General features: G+C 36.2%; 1 protein-coding gene across 2 annotated transcripts in view; it reads left to right on the forward strand.

Annotated features, from left to right (window-relative positions):
• Positions 1-21,879, forward strand: part of lyst (lysosomal trafficking regulator) — a 190,463-nt gene that overhangs the window by 20,680 nt on the left and 147,904 nt on the right. For both annotated transcript variants that reach the window (XM_056470332.1, XM_056470333.1), the window contains exon 3: positions 13,224-13,315. In XM_056470332.1, coding sequence (XP_056326307.1) covers positions 13,224-13,315 — 92 coding nt within the window. The remainder of the gene's footprint in view (positions 1-13,223; positions 13,316-21,879) is intronic.

Genomic DNA, 21,879 nt, shown 5'->3' on the forward strand with positions numbered 1-21,879 from the left:
GAGAACTGCTTTTGACCTCCTTGCAATAGCAGAAGTAAAATGACACTTCTGCAAAGCCACTGTACTTCTTCTGCTAGTAAACAATAGCAACAGTAGCATGTGTGACTTCCTGTGTGTGCGCTACATGTGTGTCTGAGCTTTGGAAATGGGGTGAGAATGTGTTAATTAGATGCTGCCCAGTTTGTCTGCCTGACACAAGAAAACATATGATCCGTGACAGTCTCTCAACTAGTAATGAGCTGGTGCTAAAATGACTCCAATTCAGAAAATGAGCTGAGAAGTAAACAAGTACATTCTTTAATAAAAGCTTGTGCGTTGTTGAAAATCGGATGCATTCTGTGCAGTGGAGCACAATTTATGGGCACTTGGGAATTATTGTTTCAGATGCTGATGAATTAGTTTGTTTAATTGAAGTAAAATGTGCATTATTAAATGAAAATGAAATGTCATTGTAATAAAACAATATAAATATTGCTTTATAACTTAAAGGACACTTATTATACCTCTTTTACAAGATGCAGGCTAAGCCTTTGGTGTCCAGAATGTGTCTGTAAAGTTTCAGCTCAAAACACCCATCAGATTATTTATTATAGCCTCCAGAATCTGCCCATTTTGGTGTCTGAGTACAGTGTAGCTGTTTTTGTAGTCTGTGGCTTTAAATGCAAATGAGCAGCTTCTCCCCGCCCACCGCTCCCACATGTGCATCTGCTTCTCATCATGCATTACGTTAGATAAACAGCAGTCAGTGACAGAGACAGACACGGATGAAGCTGAAATGCAGGTCAGTAGTCAAAAATACCATCTACGTTTATTTGATGTATTTGTGGTGGAGTCTGTTCAAGCCTTTCTGAAGCGATGAGTCACACACAGAATGCATTTGCAGTACACAAACACACACATGTGTGTTTACTGACACCATGTGGCCTTCGTGATTATATCGGTTAAAGATTACATAGCGATTTTACTGACTTTATTACAAACATGCTCTGTTTTAAAAACATTTCAACTTATTATTGATGTGCAGCTGATCACAGAGAGTTGCAAAAATGTTCTGTGGAATTGTGGATACATGTTATTATGGAGACATGGCACCTGTCAATCAATTCGGTGGGCGGGGAAAACCGCACTCCTACGTCTCGTTGCGGTGGGCCTCAAAATCACTGAGATTTGGACTCTATTTTAACGTCAGAAATTTTTTTTAAAGAGAGACTTGTTGTGTTTCTATCATTCCAATATGACTGTGGGCACACTATACCTACACGCACTTCTGTCCAAACAGCTTACAAAAGAGGATTTTCATCATAGGTGCCCTTTAAAATAAGTATCTTGACTAAAACTGAGAAGGTTAATGTTGTAAAACCCCAAAAAGTGACAAAAGCATGCAACAGAATGACTAAATCCAGTAATTAAAGAAATATTATGAATATAACATAAAATATAAACATTTATTTGTTAAACAAAATTTAGAAATTGTGTTTCAGAAATTACTTTTAAACTAAATAAGTTGCCTAAAATGGGCGTCACGGTGGCACAGTGGGTAGGACAATCGCCTCAGAAGGTCGCTGGTTCGAGCCTCAGGGAAGTTGGAATTTCTGTGTGGAGTTTGCATGTTCTATTGGTGTTCGTGTGGGTTTCCTCCGGGTGCTCCGGTTTACCCCACAAGTCCAAAAACAAAGAGGAATTGGGTAGACAAAGCGGTAGACAAAGCGGTAAAGAGGAATTGGGTAGGCTAAATTGTCTGTAGTGTATGTGTGTGAAATGAGAGTGTATGGGTGTTTCCCAGTGATGGGTTGCAGCTGGAAGGGCATCTGCTGTGTAAAACATATTCTGGATAAGTTGGCGGTTCAATCCGCTGTGGCCACCCTAGATTAATAAAGGGACTAAGCTGAAAAGAAAATGAATGAATGAATGAATGAAGTTGTCTAAAATAAAAATTACTAAGAAGTAAAAAGTTGTAAAATTCATAATGTTTGAATTATTACTAAATCCAATAATTCAAATAAAAATATTATGAAATGAAATATAAAACAAATTAGTTGTAATGCAAAAATAGAAATTTTGCTTTGGAAATGAACTAAAATAAAGTAAGTTTACTATAATGCAATGACGAAAACTGAAAAAGTCAAAAGCACGTAACAAAATTACTAATTAATTAATAGTTAATAACAGGTCAATAATTCCAAAAATATTATAAATATGAAATAAATTAAATATTAATACATTAAAAAAAAAGTATTGATAGCAAAAAGAAACCGTGAACCTTAAACTGAATAAAAGTGGGGAAGTATGTTGGTTCCTCTTTTATCTTAATTTCAATTTTAGTTCAATACATTTCAGACAAATTCAGTGAAATCAGCTCATTTTCACCTCCAAACTATTTATAAATAACATTTGCTAAACAATATTTGCATGCTCTCTAAAGTGTACTGGGGGCTGCAAGGTGGCGCAGTGGGTAGCACAATCGCCTCACAGCAAGAAGGTCGCTGGTTCGAGCCTCAGCTAAGTCAGTTGGCATTTCTGTGTCGCAACTGACAACACCGTTTGGATGTTCTCCACGTGTTGGCGTTGGATTCCCCCACAAGTCCAAAGACGTGGTATAGGTGAATTGGATAGTCTAAATTGTCTATAGTGTATGAGTGTGAATGAGTGTGTATGGATGTTTTCCAGTGATAGGTTACAGCTGGAAGGGCATCCGCTGCGTAAAACAATTGCTGGATAAGTTGGCGGTTCATTCCTCTGTGACGACCCCAAATTAATAAAGGGACTAAGCCGAAAAGAAAATGAATGGTATACTGGCATTTTTTGTAAAAGTGTATGTGCTTAATTTAAACTAGAATAATCCTAATGGTCTTTGAGTTAATGAATGTTGTTTGCAAAAGAATTGCAGTGTTTCTGTGAATCAAATACACTTCATTTAATGTGGTCAGTATTATCCTCTCATGATCCTGTGTTAGCAGCACTTCTGTTTTGTGGAGTTCATTAGTGTGACTCAGGAGCAAACCGAGCTGACAGGAAACACAACCCGTTCCTGTAAAAGGCTGTTTTTCTCCCTGCGTATCCAGCAACACTATCACTGTGTTTATTGTGCAGTCCAGCTCGTGGGTCACATGCAATTTGGGAAATTCTGATCTAATGCTGCGACCTCTTGCAATACACTCTGACTGTAAATCAGAAAAGATGCAGAATCTGAGTTATTAGGCTATGCTTGGGAAAATAGTAGCAGAGGTTTATTTTTATAATATATGTTTTGTGATAAGGGTGGCATGGTGGCCAAGTGGTTAGCACTGTGGCCTCACAGCAAGAAAGGTCCGAGACCCGGCTGGGTCTGTTGGCATTTCTGTGTGGAGTTTGCATGTTCTCCCCATGTTGTGTGGGTTTCCTTCGGTTGCTCCGGTTTCCCCCACAAGTATAGAGGAATTGATTAACTAAATTGGCTTGTGTGTGTGTGCGTGCGTGCGTGCGTGCGTGCGTGCGTGCGTGCGTGCGTGCGTGTGTGTGTCAGTGTGTGTGACTATGTATGAATGTGTATGGGTGTTTCCCAGTACTGGGCTATGGCTGGTAAGGCATCCACTGCATTAGACATATGCTGGAATAGTTGGCGATTCATTCCGCTGTGGCGACCCTCTGATATATAAGGGACTAGGCTGAAGAAAAATGAATGAGTTTTGTGATAAATATGCACAGTATGTCATGTTTCTGCACGCATAAATAGAGCAATGAACCATTCTAGTAGATCACCAAAAAATGATTCTTTTGTTTCAGATGTGGTGAGTTTTACCTAAATTTTTGATGACATTTAGCCCCTTTCACACAGTGATACCGGTAAATATCCAGAAAATTTCTGAAGTGCTGTACTGCTGTACGTGTGTGTGCTGATGCTCACCGGCTCCTTCACGTGCACACGCGTCAAGCAGCTGAAGGAAGCAGAGCTTGAAGGTAAACAAACAACGGCTTATCATAAGCATTTCATTGATAATTTTTCCACAGTTGACATTGAGGAGGAACATATAAACGGAATCTGACTAACATCTAGCAGCTAAATGTGTCTGGAAAAATATTCGAAGGCTTTTATTTTCATAAACAGCACGGATGTGAATGCGTCTGAATCTTCTGATTTGCTAGAGTAGATGTGTCACATCGACACAGACACGTAGATGCGTTCACACAGCGCAGCATTCCGGCAAATTACCAGTAATGTTACAACTTCTCTTTCTGGAAAATTGCCGGAACGAATTTACCACTATTTTTTAAAAAGGCCTGTTCACACATACAGACCTTTGGTCTGTACAGTTGAGGTCAGAATTATTAATATATAATATATATTTATTAAATAATAATAAATAATATATTTATTAAAATAAATGATGATGAGGACGCCATGTGATCGGTCATCATGACTGCAGAAACTTGAGCCCTGAAGTGTCCGGCTGTCCAGCTTGACGGCTCCGATTTTTAACTGCGCCCCCACCTGTGCTCGGCTAGCCTCGTTGATCACCGGCTGCAGCCATGATTCAAGTCGAACGCACCTAATGTGTGTCTTCATTACTTAACCCACCTGATTCATTAACCGAGAGATCCATGAACTGATCCTTGTGTGTCAAATAAGAGAGACATACATACAAAATGTGCAGGGCAGAGGGGCCTTAGGAGCGTAATTGAGAACTACTGCTCTGCAGACACACTAGAGTCTGGATGCACAAGTATCGCTTTGACAGCCGAGAGGAGAGGAAAACGTTACCTCATGAACATTTCCAGCTGTTCAAAGAGAGACAGAGAGATGGAGTTTTACAGCTTTTATTTTCCCCTTAGCAGTGAAATAGCAGCTCCTGGGTGTTGCTGTATTCTTCAGTGTCAGTGAAAGACTCAAACTCACAAGTGAATTGGACACTGTTGTCTGCTTTAGTAGTAGTATTCTATCGCGACATAGCGCATAAAAGATAAATGATGTCAGAACGTAATATCAGGTTATGATTATAATAAACCGAGACCGAATTGTCCACGTCTGCATTGTGGTGCATCGAAGAAACAATTAATTGTGACACCCCTAATATATAAATATATAACAAGACGATACCAGTTTGCAAAATCAAGCATCATAATGAGCTCTTTTCTTACAGCGGGAGTCAGTGGAAATGAATGAGAGCGGATGTCTAGAGACAGTTGTGTTCCAATAGCTGCGCCTGCTGTGAGGAATACGGTCAATATGTGAACGTTTTTAAAGATCGTTTGGATGTTCAGACTGGTTAGCTTTATTGTAAACATCTGCTGGTTGACTTGTTTTGAAGAGCTGCTAGAGGTGTTAACAACACATTTTCTGTCTGCTATTTTTGATTTCACAGTTGAAGGGTTCAAGATAGACATTAGTGAGAGAGTGTTTGATCTAATGATAGACACTAGTGAGGGATTGAGAGAGCGTTTGTGCTAAAAATAGACACTAGGGAATGAGAGGGATTGAGAGAGTTTTTGTTCTAAAGATGGTCACTAGTGAGGGATTGAGAGAGTGTGTGTTATAATGGTCACTAGTGAGGGATTGAGTGAGTGCGTGTTGGAATGATAGTCACTAATGAGGGATAGAAAGAGTGTTTGTGTTAATGATAGCCACTAGTGAGGGATTGAGTGAGTGTGTGTTGTAATGATAGTCACTATTGAGGGATTGAGTGAGTATTTGTTGTAATGATAGTTACTAATGAGGGATAGAGAGAGTGTACTAATGATAGTCACTAGTGAGGGATAGAGAGAGTGTTTGTTCTAATGATGGTCACTATTGAGGGATTGAGTGAGTATTTGTTGTAATGATAGTCACTAGTGAGGGATAGAGAGAGTGTTTGTTCTAATGATGGTCACTATTGAGGGATTGAGTGAGTATTTGTTGTAATGATAGTCACTAGTGAGGGATAGAGAGAGTGTTTGTTCTAATGATGGTCACTATTGAGGGATTGAGTGAGTATTTGTTGTAATGATAGTCACTAGTGAGGGATAGAGAGTGTTTGTGCTAATGATAGTCACTAGTGAGGGACTGAGTTAGTATTTGTTGTAATGATAGTCACTAGTGAGGGATAGAGAGAGTGTTTGTGCTAATGATAGTCACTAGTGAGGGATTGATATGTTTGTTGGCTTCATGTACCTGTGTCTCCATAGAGATAAGTCACATGACTCCTCCAGCTGGTTCAGAACTGTATGATGATCTGATTGTCCATCAGCACAGATGACCACAGGAGCAGTGAAAGTGAAAGGTTTCTGCTAGCAGAGGAACTTTGTATCTTATGATCTGTTTGTTCAGTCCCTCTGAACCTTGATCTGATTCTCTCTCTAAATCTACAAACCAGTTACATCCTCCTTTCCTTCCCATTTCTCTGTTCTTCAGTTTTTTAAGTTGTTCTGTGTCCGTGGATCATCATCCTCTTCTTCTGTCTGTCTCTTTCCATCTGTGTGCGTGTTTCAGCCCCTCGCTGTCCATTGAGTCTCTCAGCATCTGCTTCTGCTGCTCCTGATCCTCTGGTGAGTGTCTCCTGCAGATGCTTGTGATCTTCAGTAATGCTGCTTTCAATTGTTGATAGGACTAACACACTGCAAAAAATGATGATCTTTCTTTGATATTTTGTCTGGTTTCTAGTCCAACTATCAAAAAATTCTTAAATTGAGAAGCATTTGTCTAGACAACTAAAAATATATGGAATAATATGGCAAAATTAAGTGGGGGTTTCCCTTAAAACAAGCTAAATAATCTACAAATGGGGTAACCAAAATAATCCCGTTTCAAAGTGAAAACAAGATGGTTTATTTCACCCCATTGGCAGACTGTTTTGCTTGTTTTCAAGAAAAACTCACATAATTTTGACAATAATTCAGTACAATGTTTTTAGAAAGTCACTGGTTCGAGCCTCGGCTGGGTCAGTTGGCATTTCTGTGTAGAGTTTGCATGTTCTCCCCGTGTTGGTGTGGGTTTTCTCCGGCTGCTCTTGTTTCCCCCACAGTCCAAACACATGTGCTATAGGGGAATTGATTAACTAAATTGGCTGTAGTGTGTGAATGAATGTGTATGGGTGATTCCCAGTACTGGGTTACAGCTGGAAGGGCATCCGCTGTGTAAAACTTATGCCGGAATAGTTGCTGGTTCATTCCACTGTGAGGATCCCTGATAAATAAGGGACTGAGCTAAAGGAAAAGGAGTTGAATATAGGACAATGTTTTGCATGTCTGGAACAGTGCTTCCCAAAGTGGGGGTCATGGGAAAATGAGCGGGGGTCGCCTGGTGATTTCCAAAAATCGAATTCATTTTATTAAACTATTAGAGTTACCATATTTTACTGATATCCTACAGAAGAAGAAAAAAAGTAGTTCATAGTTACAGTAAAAAAGCAACATGCAGATTAAAATCCATCATCCTTTCGATTTTATTTTATTATTATTTTTTGCGACCCCTGGGGTGATTATGTTATATTAAAGACAGCACATTGATTTTTTTTGGCAACAGGTTAAACTTTCTGACACCTTTACAGCACTCGGGTACATTATAAAAAATAAATATAGCCCACACCTGAACTTGGAAGATGGGTCTCCAAGTGGCATTCTTCAAAATTAAATGATGAGTAGACATGGGGGACATGAGTCACTTGCATTGTAATTTTGGGGGTCACGGACTGAAAAGTTTGGGAAACCCTGGTCTAGAAAATGCTTCTTGATTTAAGAATTTTTAGATATTTGGACTAGAAACAAGACACAAAATCAGCATTTTTTGCGATTACAGGGTGTGTGTATAGAAGTGTGTTTTAGCACTGGTTGACCTAAACCCTCTTCAACTGATATTTCTCACCCTTGTCTTGTATTTTGCATTGTTTGAGATGTTTTAGTATAAACTTGGAGTTTTTGATGATAACTAGGGCCAGACAGAGTCTGCGGACATTGTTTGCTATTTCTGCTGAGAGGTCTGGAAAAAATCTGCGGATTTATGTGGAATTATTTTATGAGTATCACAACTACAAACGTAATATGTGAAATCAACAAATAATACGTTTTTAACTTGTATTTAATGTTTATTATGCAAATCTATTTAGATCCACTTATTTGGTAAACAAAGCAAGTGTCTCATATAAAATCTCTACTAAAAGAGAACATATGACTTTACAAACTGTATTGTAAATATACACACATTTACACAAGTAAATACATAGACTCAGTGATAGGCCATAAAATCTGTGAAAATCTGCGGATTTCTGCGCGCACAGATCCTGTGTGGGCCTACTGATAACCAATATACAGTTGAAGTCAGAATTATTCCTGTTCAGTTTAAATATTTTTCTGTTTAATGGAGAGAGTTTCTTTTTCAGCACATTTCTAAACGTTATAGTTTTAATAACTCATCTCTAATAACTGATTTATTTTCTCTTTGCCATGATGACAGTAAATAATATTTGACTAGATATTCTTCAAGACACTTCTATACAGCTTAAAGTGACATTTAAAGGCTTAACTAGGTTAATTAGATTAATTAGGCAAGTCATTGTATAATGATTGGTTTGTAAAACAAGTAAGACTATCTCCAGAAGAAAAAATATTACAAGAAATATTGTGAAAAATTCCTGAATCTGTTCAACATCATTTGGGAAATATTTGACAAACTTTTGATGAGTTCTTGATCATTTTTAATCTGTAGAAGGATTTACAGTTACTAAACTCAAGACTTCTATGTTTTTATGTTCTCATTCTGCTTGTTTTGTGTCCATGAGCTTCATGAAATGTGCCAGTAAATAAAATGGATTGCTACTTTTGATTTGTTATTTATTAATTTAGTAACACTTTAGTTTGTCACAATTCATGCTATTAACTATTAGTTACTATTCCCGCATATTATTAAGATATACATGCACCGGCCACTTTATTAGGTACACCTGTACAACTGCTCATTAACACAAATTTCTAATCAGCCAATCACATGGCAGCAACTCAATGCATTATTTAGGCATGTAGACATGATCAAGACGATCTGCTGCAGTACAAAGCGAGCATCAGAATGGGGAAGAAAGGGGATTTATATGACTTTAAACGTGGCATGGTTATTGGTGTCAGAAGGGCTCGTCTGAGTATTTCAGAAACTGCTGATTTACTGGGATTTTCACACACAACCATCTCTAGGGTTTACAGTGAATGGCCTGAAAAAGAGGAAATATCTAGTAAGCGGCAGTTCTGTGGACGCAAATGCCTTGTTGATGAGGTCAGAGGAGAATGGCCAGACTGGTTCCAGCTGATAGAAAGGCAACAGTAACTCAAATAAGCACTCGTTACAACCGAGGTCTGCAGAAGAGCATCTCTGAACACACAACACGTCCAACCTTGAGTCAGATGGGCTACAGCAACAGAAGACCACACCGGGTGCCACTCCTGTCAGCTAAGAACAGGAAACTGAGGCTACAATTCACACAGGCTCACCAAAACTGGACAATAGAAGATTGGAGAAACGTTGCCTGGTCTGATGAGTCTCCATTTCTGCTGCCACATTTGGATGGTCGGGTCAGAATTTGGCGTCAACAACATGAAAGCATGGATCCATCCTGCCTTGTATCAACGGTTCAGGCTGGTGGTGGTGGTGTAATGGTGTGGGGGATATTATCTTGGCACACTTTGGGTCCATTAGTACCAACTGAGCATCATGTCAACGCCACAGCCGACCTGAGTATTGTTACTGACCATGTCCATCTCTTTATGAGCACAGTGTCTCCATCTTCTGATGGCTACTTCCAGCAGGATAACACACCATGCCATAAAGCGTGAATCATCTCAGACTGGTTCCTGATCATGACAATGAGTTCACTGTACTCAAATGGCCTCCACAGTCACCAGAGCTCAGTCCAATAGAGCACTCTACTACTACCTTACTAACTATTAAAAAACAGCAAATTAGTAGTGTATTAAGCCAGTAGTGTTAGTTAATGGTTTCTTAAAACCTTAAATTGTGACTTAAAATGAAGTGTTATCAGTGTAAAGTGTTTGATTTTTTTTTTTTTTTTTTTTTTTTTTTTTTTTTTTTTTAGAATTGTAAATAAAGCGATTATTGGAGTTATGCAAAGCAAAGTGTTTTTTGTAATTAAAATTTGTGGAATTTTTAATAGTTAAATTTGCTTTAAATCCATTTTTTTCATCTTCAAATTGAACATAACATAAACAAAACATTTGGGAGAAAATGCTGAGAAATTGTCAATGTTTTGTTCTCATTTTTAAGCTGACTTCTTTCTTCTATCGCTTTTGTTTTTTCTACATTGACCCAAAGAAAGATGTTTCTGATTAACCGGGTGTTATTGTTAGTGTTCAGTGGGGTTTTATCCAGTAGCAGTGGTTGATTGGTGTGACACGTGTGATTCTTGACAAAAGACATTGATTGACTGATTGAATGATCAATATTTTGCCATCTCGGTGAAACCGACACTTCAGATGTCTTCAGGAGTTCAGTGAGGAGTCTGAAAGTGGTGCAGTACAGTCTGTCTGTCAGTACAGTTGTGGAACGCTTGATCAGAGCATGTCACTCCACTAGTGTTTTGTACCCAAGTCGGATGCTTTTGTGGAAGCTGTGGATTAGTGAAGCACACTCAACCAGCTTCATTGTGTGTGTGTGTGTGTGTGTGTGTGTGTATGCGTGCGTGTGTGTGTGCGTGTGTGTATGCATGCATGCGTGTGTGTGTGTGTGTGCGTGTGAGACAGCTGGAGGATCAGTCAAAGCTGCGACGGAATTAACACACATCCCCCACAATTGCTAGTAAAAGAAGGTCAGATGACCGTCAGCAGGTGGAAATCCTGTGGAGATTAGACATTCCTTAAGTTTCTTGCCGGTTTCTGACTGTGATTTACACACATAGGTATTTTATTATTTAAATTATGAAATGTTAATATTACTTTTGTTTGATTAAATGTTTGCTGAATGTATTCATTTTCCTAATATGTGGTTCTTTGCACATTTATTTGATTTATTTTTAATTATTTACTTATTTGAGCAGTAAAATGATTATTAGATGTATAATTACTTCTAAATATGGATTATAAATTATGTAATGTTATTTTTTTACTGAATGTTTGATAAAATGTCTTAGTTTCCCTAAAATAAGTTGTTGTTTGCACATTTATTATCATTATTTTGTTTACAGTTTGTTAATTATGGTTTTATTGAGGGTGTAAACTGACAGGTTTTGTAAGAAGAAGATAATGATGATTATTATTATTATTGCTATTATTATTAGATGTATAGGTATTTTATTTGTTTTATTTGTTTTTTTTAACTAAATGTTTGCTGAAATCTCCTAATTGTCCTAAAATAGTCAGCTTTTTGCACATTTATTATTATTATTTTTTGGGTTTTATTGAGGGGTAAAATGACAGGTTTTGTAAGAAAAGGATTATTATTGTTAATTGTTGTTGTTGTTGTTGTTGTTGTTATTAGATGTATAGGTATTTTATTATTTAAATTATAAAGTGCTGTTGCTATTATTATTATTATTATTATTATTATTATCATCATTATTTTTAATTTTGACTAAAAGTTTGATGAAATGTCTTAATTGTCTTGAAATATGCAGTTTTTTGTAGATGTATTTATTTATTTATTTATTTTTTTGTTAATTTAGGGGCTGAGATGACAGGTTTTTTAAGAAGAGGATTATTATTATTATTATTATTATTATTATTATTATTATTATTATTATTTATTTGTTAGAGGTATAGGTATTTTCATTATTTAAATTATGGATTGTTATTATTTTTTTTATACTAAATGTTTGCTGAAATCTTTTAATTGTGCTAAAGTAGGCTGTTCTTTGCACATTTATTATTGTTTTATTTTCTGTTTGTTTTTTATATTTATTTCGGCCGTCAGTTAGCTCTCTGCAATTCTCACATGGTCGCCCAAGCTAAGAAGGGCTGTGCCTGGTCAGTACCTAGATGGGAGACCACATAGCAAAGCTAGGTTGCTGCAAGTGTTGTTAATGAGACCAGCAGGGGGCGCTCAACCTGTGGTCTGTGGGAATCCGAACACCCCAGTATAGTGACGGGGAATCTATACAGCTCAGTGAGCGGCCTCTTTCGGATGAGACATTAAAACGAAATGTCCCGACTCTCTGTGGTCGTTAAAAAAAAAAAAAAGAGTAGTGGTTTAACCCCTGCATCCTGACCAAATTTGCCTCTGTCCATCACGGCCTCCTAATCATCCCCATATCATAACTGGCTTCATCACTCTACCAATGTCTCCTCTCTACCAATCAGCTGGTGTGCAGTCTGGCACAATATGCCTGCCGTCGTGTCACCCAGGCGGATACTGCAAGCTGGTGGTGGATGAGGAGATCCTCCTAAAATTTGCAAAGCGCTTTAAATGTCCAGAAAAGCACTATATAAATGAAGAATTATTATTCTTAATTTGTTAATTTTGTTTAAAATGACTGGATTATTATTAATATTTTTTGATTATTAGATGAAAAGCTATTTTATTAATTAAATGATTGAATGTTGTTGTTATTATTATGTTTATTTGCTTAAATAATTGTATTAATTGTTTGGCTTTGTTCATTTGTAAATTGAATTGTTATTGTTTGTTTATTTCTATTTATATTGAGGGGGTTAAAATGAATGAAAGGGACTGTTATTATTATTTGATATATAGCTATTGTATAATATAAACAATGTATTTTTAATTCTCAGTCGTTTTGCATAATATAAATGCAAAATATTAGTAGTTTTTATTATTATTATTTTTTGCAGCATGACCCTCATATTACAACAGATATGGTGAGCTTTATCCATTCAGGACAGTGTTGTAGATGTCCTAGCAGCTGTGTAGCGTGTTTCCTTGCCTCTGGCCTCTTACTCCCTCTCTCATGTGAGTGGAAGTTGCTCCTTGTAATGTGATTATTCTGTGTCTGTTCCAGTAAATGGAGGCTGGCAGCAAAAACAGAGACGTCTTTGGATGCATTGAGGGTTTACTGCTCCAGATAATGGAGGGAAAGACTTCCTGATCAAAACTGTCCCGTTTATATGTGCTTGTGTAGAAATGTTTACATATGGCAAAAAGTTTAATATGCAGCTAAAATTCACATTGCAAAAGTTTTGGTGCTCAATTCTAGCAGCGCCATTACTAATGTTCAAATTAAAAGACTAATTAAAAGTATTAAACTAGTCCTGCGCTGTACAGTAAGCATGAATATTTAGCTTTTCATCATGTAAATGTCACTGTTTTTCTCTGTTTTCAGGTCAGCCTTCAGTGCTTGGAGAGTTTTCTGTGCACGTTTCACTGTGTGCGACACCTCAGTGACCCCAGAGCAAAGGATGCACTCAAATTCTGGTGAGCTCTCTTCGTTTACATGATAACACCCTGAGTCTATGGTAAAAATAATACTAAAAAATGAGTTGTTGGATTCCTAAAACAATTCCCCTTGACAACCAAACATCGACTCTCACTTGATGTAGATTATTAGATTTATTGTATATTTAAGGAAAGAACAAGGAAGCATCTCTTCAGGGTGGATACAGGCCAAAACGGCAAAGAAAAAGTTACTACAAAAGAAACCAAATTACCTAAAATATCCAAAAGAAAACACTGAATGATCCAACAATTAGCGTTAAACTGATTATCAAAATAAACATGCAGGCCACCCCTACACACTCAGATTTTTGAAGATCTGTTCAATATGTCAAACATGCACACGTCATCAGACTCAGGCAAACATGTCACATATTGTGTCGTTCACACCGTGGGTCTGTAATCTTCTGTTCTCATGTTTGCTTTGACTTGTATGCAACGTAGTTGAGCAGATACTTAATTATGCAATTTTTATATCATTTTAAAACAACGAGCACTACCATATTCCTTCAAATGCAGATCGTGGAGAGATTTTAATCATCCACGATCAAAAATCGCCATATTGCACACCCCTAACATACATGATGATCTAGATCACTGTGCTATGTAAGTGACTTTTCAGGTACCAACAGTGAAATTCTGTCTAGATCTAACACAGTCATTATTTAAAGGGATTGTTTTCACCAAACATTGTTATTTGCTCTTAAAGGGTTAGTTTACACACAGGCTAGGGGTGTATATCAGGGCGATGTCTTAAAATAATAAACACCAGTATATATTGTGATCTATAAAGGGCTCCGCATATATGAGATCACCCCCCTCAAAACTCTCATTTAAATGAATATTTTCTAAAGGATGCTTTACAATATTATATATGTGCATATACATTAGTTTAGTCAGTACAGAAGCCAAATCTGGAACTTATCTAACAAAATAACGTAGAAATAATACTTCAAACATTAGTAGCCCACATTTATATGTTAGGGAAAAATATTAAATAACATTTTCAAAAATACCAAAATCATGAGAAACAAAAATTATATACAATTTTGTTGAAATGTTGTAGTTTGTAATTTTTTTTTTGCAATAATTTTCATGAATTTGAATGTATTATCTTTCCATTTCTAAAGATGCTCTGTGACTAAAATATTATTTTAATAAATATATCTGTTTAATAAATCTTTCATTTTCAAAATGGGGTAAACTCATATGCTAAGCTATATATATATATATATATATATATATATATATATATATATATATATATATATATATATATATATATATATATATATATATATATATATTTATTTATATATTTATTTACTTACTTACTTACTTACTTACTTACTTACTTACTTACTTATTTACTTACTTACTTACATACATACATACATACATACATACATACATACATACATACATACATACATACATACATACATACATACATACATACATACATATATACAGTTGAAGTCAGAATTATTAGCCCCCCTGTCCCCCCCAGCCACCCAGTTTTTTTACACGTTTCTAAACATAATACTTTTAAAAACTGAATTTCTGATAACTGATTTATTTTATCTTTGCCATGATGACAGTAAATAATATTAGACTAGATATTTTTCAAGACATTTCTATACAGCTTACAGTGACCTTTAAAGGCTTAACTAGGTTAATTAGGTTAACTAGGCAGGTTAGGGTAATTAGGCAAGTTATTGTATAATGATGGTTTGTTCTGTAGACTATCAAAAAAATATAGCTTAAAGGGGGTAATAATATTGACCTTAAAGTGGTGTTTAAAAAATTAAAAACTGCTTTTATTCTAGCCGAAATAAAACTAAAAAGACTATCTCCAGAAGAAAAGATATTATCAGACATACTGTGAAAATATCCTTTCTCTGTTAAACATCATTTGGGAAATATTTAAAAAAGAAAAAAAAAAATTAAAAGGGGGGCGAATAATTCTGACTTTAACTGTGTATATAAATTTAGTGTGTGTGTATATATATATATATATATATATATATATATATATATATATGTGTGTATATATATATATATGTATATATATCTCCTGGCTCTTTCCAGCTCTACAATAGCAGCAGATGGCTGTTTCTCTTCATCATTCCAAAACAAGTCCAATAAAGCACATCCATAAAAAGTGCGCTCTGGGGGTGAATAAAAGTGTCCTCTAGAAAAGTAATACACTTCTGTAAGAAAAATATTCAAATTTAATACTTTATAAACATTTTCTTAAACTTCTGCTAATTGTCATACTGTAAGCGTGTTTATGAGAAACTGCTTTCCAGTGTATCTTCCAAAACACACGCATAACACATGCGCCGCTGAGTCTTATTGGACCAGCTTTTTTGTTTTTTAAGGTTTTAGACATGATTATTATTTCTGAGGCAACAAGACAGTTGACTATGCTTGAACTCCCAGTACTCTGGGAAGAGCAGATGGTAGAGGCAAAGGAATGAAAACGCTTACAGTACCAGGAGCTTGTGGAGAAGTGCTGGGAAGGGGGCTGGAAGATCCACTGTGAGCCTATAGAGGTGGGCTGTAAAAGGTTTGAGGGCATTCACTCTGTAAAGTTTTTGACCAACTAGGCCTAGCAGTAGCAGCTATAAGAGGCCTGTTAAGTCTGTTTGTGAAGCTGCAGAGAAAGCAACAAGATGGCTATGGATAAAGAGGACTGATACTGGGACGCAAGCTGGGGACTGATCAACCTCAGCTGGGTCATCTGGGCGAGGGTGTCTGATGTTGAAAGACCCGAAACTCCCAGTGACTCCAGGATACATCACCGATGATACATCCCAGTGTATCTAGATGATGTAAACACTAAATGCAGAAACACATTGATTCACTATAGGAGATCTTTATTCACTCCTGAGCGCTGTGAGGCACTGTTTATTATTGGACTTGTTTTTAGATTAGGTTAGATTAGATTCAACTTTATAGTCATTACACATGTACATGTACAAGGCAACGAAATGCAGTTTCGGTCTAACCAGCAGTGCAATAGCAGCAAGTGCAGGATACAGGTATAAGTTATAAAGTGCAGTTATAGAAAAACTATGGTGATATTTACAGATGGATGTACTATCAACATTATATACAGGTTGTATTAGCTATGAACAGAGATTTGCATAAATGAATATATGTACAGGATGCTATTAATAATCAGGAGTGGCAGATAGATACACATAATTACAAATGTCCATGTGCAGTGGGTATGTGCAGTTCAGATAAGTGAATCAGTGCAATGAATATGTGCAAACTTTAAATGTGCAAATGTTAAACAGTGCAGTGATTGTGAGGAGTATAAGTTAGAGGAGTGTCGGGGGTGTATTGGGGGGCAAAATAGTCAGTGAGGTACAGAGTTCAAAAGAGAGACAGCTCTGGGGAAAAAGCTGTTCCTCAGTCTGCTGGTTTTGGTCCGGAGGAGCCTGAAGCACCTGCTGGAAGGCAGGAGAGAAAACAGTCTGTGAGCAGGGTGAGAGGAGTCCTTAAGAATACTGCGTGCTCGGCGCAGACAGCGTTTCTTCTGGATGTCCTCTAAGGCTGGCAGTGTAGTCCCTGTGATGCGTTGGGCAGTTTTCACCACCCGCTGCAGTGCCTTACGCTCAGCAACAGAGCAGCTTCCATACCAGACCGTGACGCAGTTGGTCAGGATGCTTTCTATTGTGCAGTGGTAGAAGTTCACCAAGACGGCTGATGAAAGCTGGTTCTTCTTAAGTTGCCTCAAGAAGAATAGGCGCTGGTGAGCCTTCTTGACCAGGCTGGAGGTGTTGGTGGTCCAGGAAAGGTCCTTTGAGATGTGGGTCCCCAGGAACTTGAAGGATGAGACAGGCTCAATGGCCATCCCATTGAACTTTTAAAATGATGCATAGTTTTTTTTTAGTTTCACATCAAAGATTTGAGCTGAAAGTGTGATCCTTGGTGTTTCTTAAAATGTAATACAATGACTTTGAAAGACACATACTCAAATGCATGTAAAACGCATTTACCCATTTAAAACAGCTTCTAATGAGACGTGGAGGTCTTATGAAGTGAATCAAATGGTCTGTGTGAGAAACTGAACATTATTTTCAACATTATTATTTGGCAAATCGCCCAGAGCTTTCGCACGACAGTCTGGAGTGTGAACTTCCTGTTGCATAATAATGTTCGGTCAAAACTCACACATGAGCTGATGCTAATTTCAGATATTTGGAGTGAACTGCTCTTTGATCATCATGGTTTTGAATCGAAGCGTAGTTATTTGAGAGAAGCGGGATTAATTGTGCAGTGTAATTTTGAGGGGAAATTCACGCACATAAAGAAATGTCATGGATTATCATGCAGAGACATTCATAGCATGCCAAAGATACTGTACAGTTAATCACTAAACAAAGAGCCTCTTCTTTATTTCTGTGTGGAGATGCAGCAGAAAATAGAAACACTGCTGTAAAAGTACACCAAACTCTTCTTTCTTTGTACTTTATATTTTATTTTTAGTTATATTTCATTGTTTTCTATTTCTTAGTTTTATAGGCTCCAGTGTGAATGTATTAGGGCCAAGATTAAAGTTTCAAGAACAAAAAGAGAACTATTTAAACGTCATTTATTAATCTAAATAACATTATATGATGAGTAAATGTGTCACAGAATTTTGGATAGCCTAAAATCTTTCATATTTCCCAGAGATTTATCGGTCACAGAATAAAAACACTGGCTCCCTCCATCATGTTTGAGTTATTTTAAGCAGTTCTTGTTTATGTGTGTGTGTGTTTGTGTGTGTGTGTGTTTGTGTGTGTAGTTTATCTGAACGGCCAATTACAGTCTGCTGAACTCCGAATCATAGCAACCAGTAACTAGAGCTGATTTTAATTAGCATTGTGTTGAGAGAAGCTGATCGTTTGAGGCCAGCGATGAAAAGCCTTCCTCTGCTTTTTTTGGGGGTCTGGCCGAATGCCTACATGCCCCGCGCTCAATTAAGTGTGTTTTCTCAGCTCCTAATCTTTATCTCGTGATCATGTGCAGTTCCTGGAACTTGAGCTGAGACGCAGGAGCTGCAGCCTGTCTGATGTGAATGCATCAGCGCGTGATCATTGCAGATCAAATCCTTTGACCCCTTTACTCTATCTGCCTTGACTGAGATCATAAAGCAGTTCATCTCTTGAAGTAATGGTTCATTCAGAAAATAAAACGTGCTTCATTTATTCACTCTTTTGTTGTTCCAGTCCAAACTCGTGTGAATTCCAGCTTTTTTTATGGCTCTATTATTTATTTTTCTCTCTTCAGTTTGCGCATTGGACAAAATGAGAGCAAGAGATACTGGTAAAGTGGGACAGCATATCAAGTTATGAGTTTATTATTAACCTGCATAGCAATAATGATATTGATAAAATGGGTGTGCAGTGCTATATGATGAATAAGGCAGTCTATTTATATGTATGCAGTGCAGTGCAGGATGTAATGACGTGGTGCACCTATGATTTTTAATAATGCTATACTTGTAGTAAGAAGCTTTATTAACGAAAGAGACTACAGTTTTTTTTTTTTATTAATATTTGATATTTTTTATGGGGCAGCACGGTGGCTTAGTGGTTGGCACTGTGGCCTCACAGCAAGAAGTTTGCTGGTTCTAGTCCCGGCTGGGCCAGTTGGCATTTCTGTTTGGTTATTAATAATAAATAATAATAATAAAAATATAAAATAATAATATATTTAAATAATTATAACACAAAATTATAAATAGTAATAATAATACATTTGATAATAAATATGAAATAAAAACAATGTTAAATAACAAAAGATAATAATAATAATAATAATAATAATATTATACTTAATAAAAAAAATAATATTAAGAATAAAAATATAAAATAATAATATATTTAAATAATAATAATAAAAAATAAAAAATAATAATAATAATAAATATTTGATAATAAATATGAAATAAAAACAATGTTAAATAACAAAAGATAATAATCATAATAATAATAAAATATTAAGTAATAATAATAAATATTATTATACTTTATAAAAAAATAATATTAAGAATAAAAATATAAAATAATAATATATTTAAATAATAATAATACAAAATAAAAAATAGTAATAATAATAAATATTTGATAATAAATAATAACAAAAAGATCATATTTACAATAACAATAAAATAATTAGTAATAATAATAATAATATTAGTAGTATTATTATACTTAATTCATTCATTCATTTTCTTTTCGGCCTAGTCTCTTTATTATTCTATGGTCGCCACAACTTATCCAGCATATGTTTTACGTAGCGGATGCCCTTCCAGCCGCAACCCATCACTGGGAAACCTATACACACACTCATTCACACTCATACACTATGGACAATTTAGCTTACCCAATTCACCTGTACTGCATGGCTTTGGACTGTGGGGGAAACCGGAGCACCTGGAGGGAACCCACGCAAATGCAGGGAGAACATGCAAACTCCACACAGAAACGCCAACTGACCCAGCCGAGGCTCGGACCAGTGACCTTCTTGCTGTGAGGCGACAGCACTACCTACTGCGCCACTGCGTCGCCTATTATACTTAATAAATTATAATAATAAATATTTAATAATAATAACAATAATATGGGGGGGGGGGGGGCACGGTGGCACAATGGGTAGCACTGTGGCCTCACAGCAAGAACGTCACTGGTTCGAGCCAGTGGAGTTTACATGTTCTCCCTGTGTTGGCGTGGGTTTCCTCCAGGTGCTCCTCTTTCCCTCTCAGTCCAAACATAGGGAAACATGATGCAGTAAATTGGCCGTAGTGTATTAGTGTGTGTGTGAATGAGTGTGTATGGGTGTTTCCCAGTATTGGGTTGTGACTGGAAGGCCATCCGCAGTGGAAAAAAATAAGCTGGATAAGTTGGTGGTTCATTCCGCTGTGGCAACCTCTGAAATAGAAACTAAGCCAAAGGAAAATGAGTGAATGAATGAATAATATTATTTTTATTATGATTATTAATAATATTCAATAATAATAATTATTATTGATATTTCATGTTTTAATTGCATTAATATTTATGTTTATTGTATATTTTTTCATGATGTAATGAATTCACCTCAACATATTTTTCATAATTTCACAGATTTTCATTTAATTGTTGAAAAATAAGGGAAAAACTGTGCCATATTTTCATAATGTTGTCTAATATTTTCCGACTTTGACAAAATTACCTGAAAAGGAAAATAAAAGAAGAAATTATTTAGATTTTTTTTTTTTATTAAATAGTTAATATAGTGAGTTTGAAGCCAACATTTAATCTTATAACTTGATATGTCTTGTTTGTTCATACGTCGAAAGTTGATCCAGTCCAGTGTTATTAGTTCAAAATATCATCTTTGGTATTTCTTTGTCGCGGTCTTATTAATTTACAAAATATCAGTATTTTTTTATATATTTTATATATTTATTGTTTTGCTCTTTTATAGAACTACACTGTAAAAAATTATATGACAAGTCATGACAACCCATCATTCATGTTACTTTATTTTTATAGGTTAATCAGGATTCAACATTTTTTTTTTTATTATACAAAATTTAACTTATAGGGGAACTATCTTGCAAAAATGACTATTATAATGGGTTTAAATGTGAATATAACCAACTTCTAATGGTAAAAAAAATTATGAATTATTTTTTTTTAAATCACACTTGATAAAACACTTTGATCGACATTCATTGTACATGTCATCAGAAGGGGAAAGCCCCGCCCACTATTGTGATATCTGCCTTATTAGCATAGGACATTAATCTTGATTTTCAATCTGCAACTACTGACTCAAAGGAATTTGAATTTCATTTGAATTTAAAGCGACAGTCACCATATAAAAGCCTAAAAGGGTCAATATCAGAGAGTTATGAAACATTGTGTGGTATTTTGAGCTGAACTTCACTATACACTCCAGCGACATCAAGTACTTATTTTAGATCTTGTGGCATAATAGATCCCTTTTAATATTTACAGTGTAGTCTTTTTTTTAAATGATAGTCCTCAGAGCATAATAGGATTGTTTGAGTGTCTGTTTAATGGCAGGTTCAAAACCCAAGCTTTACTACAAAATCAAATTACTCCGAGTCACCCCTAGGCTAGAGCAGAAGTTTGCAGCCTGCCCCTGCGCGACCATGTGACATCACATGCTTTCATGTGATGCACTGATCAACTCAAAAACTGGAAAGCTTCCATCTGAAATTCCGATTTAATGGAATTTAGGGAACAGGACAGAAGATTTAGTCGTTAGTGGATGGTGGAGACGCACGGACGCAGGTTTGATTCTTGTGGGTTAACGGAGACATTTGAGCATGAGTGGAGTATGTGTTTGAAACACTGCGGCGATGGCAGAGAGCTTGAGTTCCCCTGCGGGCTGGATATAAGAGGTTGGTCAGTGTGTGTTTTAGAGACTAGATTTGAAAGAGGCGTGTCTTTAATGCAGTGTTGAGATGTGATGTGGTGGGTGTGGTGGAGCTGCTGTGATGCGAAGACTATATTACTTTTATTACCCAATAT

Source organism: Danio aesculapii, chromosome 13 (genome assembly GCF_903798145.1).
Source record: "Danio aesculapii chromosome 13, fDanAes4.1, whole genome shotgun sequence".
Classification (NCBI taxonomy): Eukaryota; Metazoa; Chordata; class Actinopteri; order Cypriniformes; family Danionidae; genus Danio; species Danio aesculapii.